Raw genomic sequence first — 10,000 nt, forward strand, 5'->3', positions numbered from 1 at the left:
TAAAGTGGGAAAGAGACGTCTCAAAGTGGTCATTTAAATGAGGATCTGATTTCATTTAAAAAGACAAAAGTGATAAAAAAAATAAAAAAACAGAGAGATGGCGTTTAATAACTGAATTTATTTGCATAGAACAAAATCACAAATAAAAGTGGCATCTTCCATCCTGTTTTCAGGTCAACGATTCACTCCGACACCCGTGTGGCTTTTACTACGCCCCCCCCCCCCCCCCCCCCCCATCTCTCATCCCTCTGAGCCATTTTGTCAGGTTTAGTCAAGCTTACTGCACCTTCTCCCTGTCGCCAAGCAGAACTAAACGCAACCAGTGCAAAGAGGCGGCGCTGCTCGCTGCAGCTCTGCAGGGCCAGAGGGGGGGAAGATTTGAAAATGCATTAAAGTCACATGAGCAGAAATTTCCTCATCTTGTGAATTAACGGGATGTTTTTGGAAGGCATTTGGTCGATATAGCTATATAGTTGATGTACTTCAGCATAATGGAGCTCGTTATTACCCATCCCCAGCTGTCTCTGAAGGTATACCAAGGCTAATGAAATACATTTTACCCCAGGTACAGTGTTGGAGCGATTGCACAAGTGTTGGCCAAATGTCTAATAGTCATGATTGTTTCTCAGCGTGATGCAGGGCGGGGGAAAAAGCCATCATCACAACGATGTTGCATGTGCAGCAGCATCAAAACTACAACAGTAGAAAGCAGCAATAACACAGTGAGAGGTAACAGCAGCAAAATATAACACTTCTAAACCCAAAATCATCAGATTTAAAAATCACAACACAGGTCTTAATTGGTTGGGAAACAGGCTTAAAATACTTTAAAATGCAAATATATTTTAGAATCTAAAAAAAAAAAAAAAAAAAAAAAGTGCTTTAATGTCTTAAATACACCTTTACTAACAAATTAAAGTGCCCATAAAAAACAAGAAGATAGTATTATATGGATGTTGACGTTTTACAGCAACACCACAAAGGCGTTAAAACAGAAAACGGATTGTTGAGCCAATGACATTAAATAAAAACCAATTAAAACGGAATGTCATAAAAGACAACGGATAACGAGCACTTTTGAAGCAAAGATGATGGATGGGTGAGCTCCACGGAGGTAAAGGTAGGATCACCCTTTAAAAAAAAAAAAACGTTACAATGAAGTAACTGGAAAAGTGGATTTAAGGGAAGCAACAAAAATCGCAGTTTAAGCCACAGCTAGGACTGCTAGCTTGAGCAGGGAGTAAACAGCCAGACCATGAGGCAGCTGGGGCTGTTTGTGGGCATAAAGTTTATCAGGTGAAATGTAAATGTTTGCTTTTTATTTCTCCTTTGAGTACAAAACCTGTTTTGATGTTTTAAAAGTTACATTATTATAACGCAATTAAGCTCTCAATAATTAAACACGAACAAATTAAGATAAGGCGATAGCCGTTAGCGCATGTCCTGCTAATAAAAAGTCTCAACGCCTGCCTGTTTCACGTTAGAATAAGAATGCCGGTCAGAACTGGAGTAAAAAAAATATGTTTTTATGAAGGGAAGGAACCTTTACAATCCTAGAAACCATCTTTGCTTCTGCTCATACAAAATAAATAAAATTACCCCTCCCCTCACCCATGGAGGAACGGTAAACTTTTCTAAGCATATTTCTTATTGCAACCTTAAATACCTTAAATCGTTTTTATATTCTTAGATTTCAGGATTGATACATTTTTTTTATAAGAGTCGGTAACATAAGTAAAATATAATTTCTTGAAGGGGGACAAATAAAAGCACATAAAAAGTTCTGTTTAATTTTGTTGTGGATTTTGACTAATGATGGCGATATAAGTAACCCTTCATCTTCTCCTTATTTAGAAAAGGTGTCTCTGTTTGGGGCTCTGGGAGGTTTCCAGGTCAAAGACTCCTGGTCTGAGTGAACACCACCAAAGTCTAAGGTTACATCCGAAAAGGTCTAATTGGTCAGGACTCACAGCGAAAGTGCTCCGTCATGATAAGTGCTGTCTGAATAGTGCAGATCGTAAGGAAGGAGGTAGGAAAAGGAGCCTGTATGCTTCCTCTCACAGCTTCTTTAGCATAGAAACGATGCGATGTCCCTTACGGGCTCTAAGGAGCAATAAGGAATCCCACAATCCTTTGCGTGACATGACTTATAAGCACAGCCAACATTACGGAACGATTGTGCATTTTATAGTTCATTTTCAAAAGGGTGTAGGCCCGGATTTGACTAAAATCCAGACCATTTATAGGCCCTTCATGCCTTTTATCATAAAGTCATCCATGTGCATTTCAATTAAATAATGACGTATGAGTTAAAGGCAGTCCAAAGCACCTTTCCTCCCCATGATAGTGTTAAGAAACAGGAGCCAAAGGCAACAATGAACATCTCAGATGCAGCCTACGTGTTTTTAATCCTAATCTGTCACTTCCTGGCCGCGGTGATTTACAGGCATAGTGGGCTTTGAAGCCAAATTGAAGCATCTGGCATTTTTGAGTGGACATTGATTCCCCCCCCCCACCACCACCACCACGACCCTAGAAGGACCAGCGTGTTTAGATGATGTCTGGACGGTCTTTAAATTAAAAGTAACCGTCATGAACTGAAGCAGAAACTAGGGCTGGACGATAATTCAATAACGATATGTATCGATCGATAGATGTATGGTTCAACATTAAAAAAAACAGGGATCAATAAAAAGTTCAATAAAAGAACAGTTCTAGCCTATCATGTAAGTTTATACTACAGTCATTGCATCCTCCCAACCAATCACAAACCCAGGAAAGCTCCATCAGCCTCCAGAGAGCACGTGTTCTTTTTTTTTTTTCTAAGCACTAAACAGTTCTCGTAAAAAGTTGGTTGAATACAGGGTTGTGTTTGAATCCATGTATTTAAAAATAGGTCATTAAGCAACAGCATAAAATGGCCAGGGCTGCACTTAAAATGTATATTTTGATATTTTTTTTTTATAATTATCGATATCGATCAATACGATTTATTTTATCAATATGCTTTTTTCTATATGACCTTCAGTTGGCCTTTCAGAAGCTTCAAGTTTCTCTACATGGCCTTAAGTTAGTGCTAAATACTAAGAAAACCAAATTTATGACGTTTTCAAGGGCTCGTTCCCAATCCCCAGATAATATAACTATTAACACATTAAATGGAGACTTAATTGAAAATGTTTCTTCATATAAGTATTTAGGTTTTTGGCTGGACAACAAACTTTCTTTCAAAGTCCATGTTGAGAAACTTGCAAAAAAGCTGAAACTACGGCTGGGGTTTTATTTTAGAAATAAAACCTGTTTTAACATGTCAGCCAGAAAAACACTTGTGCAGGCTACCTTTTTAAGTGTTTTAGACTATGGTGATGTTGTCTACATGCATGCTGCCTCTAGTACTCTCCACCTGTTAGATTCTGTGTACCATAGTGCTCTGCGCTTCTTAACTAACTCTTATTCCCGTACTCATCATTGTACGCTGTATGAACTGCTAGGTTGGCCATCGCTAAGTCTACGTAGACAACTTCATTTGTATATTTTTTTTTATACAAGGCCATGTTGGGTAAACTGCCGGCATATTTATGTAATCTCCTCAAGCTAAATTCCAGTCACTTTCATCTCCGTTCCACCAGGTGGCGCTCTTACCAGGTTTCAATGGTTTTTACTGAGCTGAGGAAGAAATCCTTCTCTTACTTTGCTCCATGGTCTTGGAATAATTTACAAAACTTGCTCCATTTAAATGATCTAATCCCATTGAATGAATTTAAAGCCATGTTAAAATGTCATGTAATTGAAAAATGTAACTGCCCTATGTGACTTGTCTTTTCCTCTATGTGAGATTTTATCTACGTTGTACTTCTGTTTGTATTTTAACTGGTGTGCCGTCTTGGCCAGGTCTCCCTCGAAAAAGAGATCTTAATCTCAAGGGACTTCCTGGTTAAATAAAGGTTAAATAAAAAATTTTTTAAAAATCGTCCAGCCCTAGCAGAAACACACTTGAATGTATCGTTACTAAAAGAAAATTTGCTCTTTCAGAGTGGAAAACACTCGTCTCCTGTTTCTGCCATCTAAACTTTCCTTCCTCATTCACAGCTCAGTGCAGCGAGGGGTGAAAACAACGCGACTCTTTAACCGGTAAAGTCCAACCGGGTCGTTTATGAAAGTCCACCTTTCTGTAATTCACCCTCAGAGAGGTTCTCTTCTTCATGCCTCCTCCTCAGCCTTCACTTCCCTTCTGACGACGGTCCTCCTGTGGCGAGGACTGACCGCCGCGGGTCATCGGCCACCTGCCAGCGTCCATCATCAGCTCTGTTATAGAGCTAATGTTTGCCCACCGAGGGCAAACTGTGCCACCCTGTGGTGGGAGAAGCACCGTTCTGAGGGAGCTGCACACAAATCGAACGTTTCTGGAGTCTGAACCCGTCTATGAATACCGAGGAGAATAAAGGTGACGACGTGTTTTGTAGTAGCGGCTGCATTCTGGTTAAAGTAAACGGATTTAAGTGTTTTTTTTTTTTGCCCCTTTATACAAGTTCTGGTTTAAACATGAGATGAACTTGTTTTCTATAAGTGAATTAATAAATATTAAGGCTGTGCACTCCAAACTTTCAGCTTGTGTCCCACATAATAACAGTGAAAGACACCCATCAGACAATTTGTTCAGCTGTGCAGCATCACTGCACTGCAAAAAGAGAACTAAAAATAAGTAAAATTTTCTTGAAATGAATGTATTTACCCTTGATTTGAGCAGGTAAATAAGATTATTTGCCAATGGAATGTGTATTTTTTACCCCTAAAATAAGATAATTAGATATACAGCACTTGAAATAAGATGATGGAGATGAAATCTTCCTATTTTAAGTGCTAAAATCTTATTCCATTGGCAAATAGTCTTATTTAGCTGCTCAAATCAAGGGTAAATACATTCATTTCAAGAAATTTTTACTTATTTTTAGTTCTATTTTTGCAGTGTGCTAAGGCCTTTAAACGAAGCTGCAGCACAGATACAATCAATAGCAAATAATGGGTCGTATATATATTTGTAAGCACTGCTTTTTATCTTGTTCTTACATTTATAGCATAAATATGCCTTTACTATATTAATTTATATATATTTTTTTCCATTTAAATTTAAACGTGATGATTTACAACCCACAACCCCAGAAAGCTTAGTTTTAAAGGCACGTAAAATAGAGTTGGACATTATTGGATGCGTTTTTTTTTTTTTTTTTTTTTTAGCGGGACAGGGCGTAGAGCTGCTCAGCACAGCGCTCCAGTCGGTCCCGGTACTCCAGCTTGGAATAGTTGCCTTTAGGAACGCCTTTGTAGCCGTAGAGGAGCCCCCAGCAGCAGCAAGCGATCGCTGCCGTGCTGTCGTTGTCGCCTGGGCAGAATAACACAGAGATATCAGTATAAACAAATAAAAAAACAAAAACAAATGTAAAGCATGCAGGTGTTCTCGTATAAAATTATTTCAAAATTAAGTGAAAGCAGAAAATGTCGGAGCGAGAGCCATGCTGAGTAAACTCCAGCTGTTGGCACAGATTTCATTAATATTCAGATCTTTTAACATCCATATGGACTTTTCATTTCCCCACACGGGAGATTTTTTTAAAAACCAAATTTATTGAGGATTCTCTCCATGTTGGATAAATGCTTTACATATAGGCTCATATATATGCATCCACCCCTATTAAAATTGGGATTAGCGCCTTAAGCAAGCTTATTTAGCCGAGTCAATTCAAGTTAGTCGGCTTCCTGACTGGAAATGGCCGAGGTCCGGGGCTCTTTCCATTCCAAGATCAGTTTTAAAGCGTGTTTGGGATCTTTGTCCAAACACTCGATTATGTCCCAGTTTCAACCGTCCGACCCAAACTGTCACCCTCAGACGAAAGCAACCCAGGAACTGCGAAGACTTGAGCGGATCATAAACTGGAGGACGCTGAAATGCACATTTGAAATAAGATTAAAGGTGTATAGCCACATTATCTGCTTAAAAAAAAGGACCAAAAACAGTTTGATCATGACAAAATAAGGTTATATACACCAAGCCTCCATCCTGATGTTTTAATGGCACCATCTAGTGGCAGTATCTCAGAACTATCATAATGCCGGTTTGCTTAATTAATTAATCAAAATTAAATAATGCCATCCTGAGCCTGACCCTCTGCAGTAAAACAGCAGCTCAGCGTGATGAAGACCAACCATTATTAATTAAATAAACCGATCTAAAGCAACTTTAAGAGCCTCTTATCAGATAATTACACACGTCAGTAATCTCTGCGTCACATCTGAGCCTCAGCAGCTTTAGCGTCCGCTTCATTGAACACCAACGTTTAGAATGTATTCCCAGAGACTTTCCAGGCTTTTCCCTCCTATTTTTTTTTTCTCCACTGGATCTTGGGCCATTCTTCATTGTTTCACTGGGAGATGCTAATAGCCGTTAGCTGTTTCCTTGTTTTAACCCCTGCTGCGCATACGCAGTACGTATACTTCCGTTAAATAAACATGACTTTATTTACCAACAAACTGAGCAAAGACAAAGTGTAAAACACCAAAATAACAACTAATACGCCAGCAGGAAGTGATAATCTTTCAGGAAACCTTTGTAGGCAACCAGACCGAGCTACTGATGTAGAAATAAAAAAGTCAAATAATGTGGCTATGCACCGTTAAAGAAAAAATCGACACCGGGCTGGATCGACATTTCCAGCTTATCGCACACATGGACAAGTCCAGTGAAGAAAGTTTTTACGTCCGACTTACACAACCAGCAACCCAAACAAAGAGCACCAAACTAAGCAATAGTTTGGTGCAACGGTAGAGATTTAAAATCATCTTAATCCCACGTTAACTCGCACAGGTTTAACATTTCCCCCCCTTTCATTTAACTTGCTCTGGGATTAGTATAAAAAAAACCACAGACCTCCGTGGAAAGCGGCTCTGTTCATCAGCTCCTCCCAGTCTGAGCCGGCGCCCAGCAGCGCGTCCAGCGCTATCATCGGAGCGTCGTGGCCACAGCTCCCCCCCCAGCCGGACAGACTAAAGCTCGTATAGGCCTTGTCCCGCTCAGCAACACCGTAAGGGGAGGGCCAGACCACCGGCCCCTCTCCGTTAGAGAGGCCCCTCAGATCCAGGTACCTGAGGACAAACATGCAACAAGGTTAACTTAGACGCTAGAAGAATGCTGCCGTTAGTCTAATCTATTCTAATCTATCATCTGTGAAACTGTTAAATCCATAGACATAATATAAGAGTAGACTGTTGCTGCGCAGGAATTATGGCCGCCATCTTGGGGCGGTCGACCTGCTACCCTATCCTGCTGATTCCAGCTGAACACACCAATGATGCCTCAGCACTGTGCGGCTCATTTCTGTTTAAATCGAGGGACTATTGACGTAAGGGCACAAGGGATAACTTTTCACAAGTAAGATGAAATTATATTGTTTATATTTTTGATTAGAATGTGAGTTTTCTAATATTATGTAGAGAGATACGGGTCTACACGTCAAAGTCTTTGTGACTTAGTCTCTCCAAAATCGCATCTGCTCCGTGAAGGAATCAGAGCTTTGTTAGACATTAGTTAATAAACAGCATGCATATATAGATAGATAGATAGATAGATAGATAGATAGATAGATAGATAGATAGATAGATAGATAGATATCTATATCTCTATATATAGAGATATAGCTATATCTCTATATATAGATATATAGCTATATCTCTCTATATATATATATCTATATATAGAAAATATATATAGATATATAAATCTATATCTATCTATATCTATATCTATATATCTATATACACACACACACACACACACACATACATATATGTGTACATGTACAAATGTGTTTGTTTATATAGTAATAAAAAAACTAAAAAATGTACGAGTGGCTGTGTTTTGAAACATACATACATCCTGTCAGAATATTCTATTTCTTTTAACCCAACTAAGATTACTTAAACGCACTGGACCATTTGTTTTAATAGCTATAGTTTTAAAGATTTATGGGGGAAAAAAACTGAAAATTAGTTCAATATTCAACGAGTTATAGTTGATTATAATTGATTCTGTGCCTGGTCCACACAATACACTGAGCTGAGCTGTCGACCGCCCCAAGATGGCGCCCCCAAATCCCGTCAGCACCCATAGGCGAAGGCGGTTGATGCGGGGTCTACTCTTATATTATGTCTATGGTTAAATCCACCCAACTCCAGGTGCCACATGACCTCAGAAACAACAACAACAGAAAGCTCGTACTCCTGCCACTTCTTGGAGAAGGATTCCCATTCCTTCTCGTTTTCCTCCACAGCGAAGCCGCTGTCCTTAATGACCTTCTTCGCCACGGGACAGGCCTCTTGGATCAGGCCCAGGCCCCAGGAGGCCAGCGGCCGGCGCTGGATGGCGTAGGAGGCGAAAAGGGCCGACGCCAGCGACCCCAGGAAACCGATGGGATGATGGTGGGTCATCCTGCCCGTTTCCACGGCGATAAGCACAAGAGACCGCAGCTGGTTGGGTTTTGGGTACCTGGAGTGAAAAAATACATCAAAATATCAGGATTTATTATTGAGGACACTTGGCACTTCTTCCCTAAATGATCCCAACATGAATCCTTTTTGTTCTGCTCAAGCTTTTTATTCATGTGCTTTTTATGCATTACAACATATCAGTGACCAGAAAAAATAAATCATACATGAGCTTCCTGCTTCTGCTGATTAGGGAAATATTATATTCCCTCCTATTCCTAATTTAAATGGCGCCTCTTATCCAGAAACAACCAGGATGTGTTTCTATACAGAGGACTCATGGATGTTCTGTTTGGTTAAGGATTCTATTCCTCAGTCTATAAACTAAGATCAATTAAAGCATGTTTTTTTTTTTTACATTTTAGCTCCACTTTATTTGCTTTCTGTTGAATCAAGAATTTTAAATTCTCCTTCTCCAGAATAGATTCCACTTTAAAATACGATTATGAAGATGAGTTGTTCCTATTTTAAAAGGTAAACATCTTATTCCACTGGCAGATCATTTAAACTCGCTGCTCAAATCAGAAACAAGTTTATTGCCAAGTAGGTTTGCACTTACAAAAAATTTGACGTGGTGTTGATGGTGCAGACAAAACAATAAAATAAAAAAATAAAATAAAATAAAATGGATATAAAGGACAAATTCACTCATTTCAAGAAAACTTCACTTATTTTTAGTTTCCCTTGTAATTATTGTAATTAGCAAAACCCAAATGTGTAATTAAAAGAAAGGCATCAAGTCTTGAAAATACTTTTATCTTTTATGTAAAACTGGGAAAAAAGAAACATGATAAAATATGCAGCAACTGTTCCTACACTTGACACGTGCGCCTTTAGATCGTTTTCCACCACAAAAGGATTTAACACCTCTGCCTCTAATTTTCCACGTTACCAAAAGCAGCGTTTCTAACGAGGACAAGCAGCAAACCTCTGCGTTGAGAAAAACGACTTCAGCAAAATCAGCAAAAAGAACATTGGAGTCCGCTTCCTCCACCTAATGTTACAGATTTTCAGCAGGTCTTAGCTGGCATTAAAGAGGGGTGATCCTTTTCTTTCTTTCTTTCTTTCTGTCTTAGACTTAGACTTAGACTTTATTGTCATTTTGTAGCACAGAGTGCATACAGAACGAAATTTCGTTTTTTCATACAGCTCAGAAAGATTGCAGTAACTCTACAGGATACCTTGCAGTGAATTTACAGTACAGGATAAGAAAAATGCAGTGGTAAATCACAGTCAAATACAGGATAACTTTCAATTAACTTTCGGATAAAGTGCAGCAGTGAGCAGTAGGCAGATTGAAATGTAAAGACAATGTAAGCAATGTAAACAAATATGCAGTAAGGTGCAGCAGTGATTTAACAATAGACAGTTGCATTGTAAACAGTTTTGCAGTACGTTTCCGGAAAAAGTGCAGCAGCGATATTGAAGGATACATACAAATGTGCAAATTAGCGGGTCGAGTGTG

At 39.2% G+C, this 10,000-nt stretch overlaps 1 protein-coding gene across 1 annotated transcript in view; it reads right to left on the reverse strand.

Moving 5' to 3' along the window:
* Positions 1-5,031: 5,031 nt before the first annotated feature.
* The window catches only part of LOC105917556 (protein ADP-ribosylarginine hydrolase), a 12,946-nt gene continuing 7,977 nt past the window's right edge, over positions 5,032-10,000 (reverse strand). The window contains exons 6-8 of the mRNA XM_012852399.3: positions 8,270-8,536; positions 6,923-7,137; positions 5,032-5,380 (exon numbers count right to left, since the gene is read on the reverse strand). Of these exons, the coding sequence (XP_012707853.2) occupies positions 5,232-5,380; positions 6,923-7,137; positions 8,270-8,536 (631 nt within the window). The 3' untranslated portion in view covers positions 5,032-5,231. The remainder of the gene's footprint in view (positions 5,381-6,922; positions 7,138-8,269; positions 8,537-10,000) is intronic.

Source organism: Fundulus heteroclitus, chromosome 10, assembly GCF_011125445.2.
Source record: "Fundulus heteroclitus isolate FHET01 chromosome 10, MU-UCD_Fhet_4.1, whole genome shotgun sequence".
Taxonomy (NCBI): Eukaryota; Metazoa; Chordata; class Actinopteri; order Cyprinodontiformes; family Fundulidae; genus Fundulus; species Fundulus heteroclitus.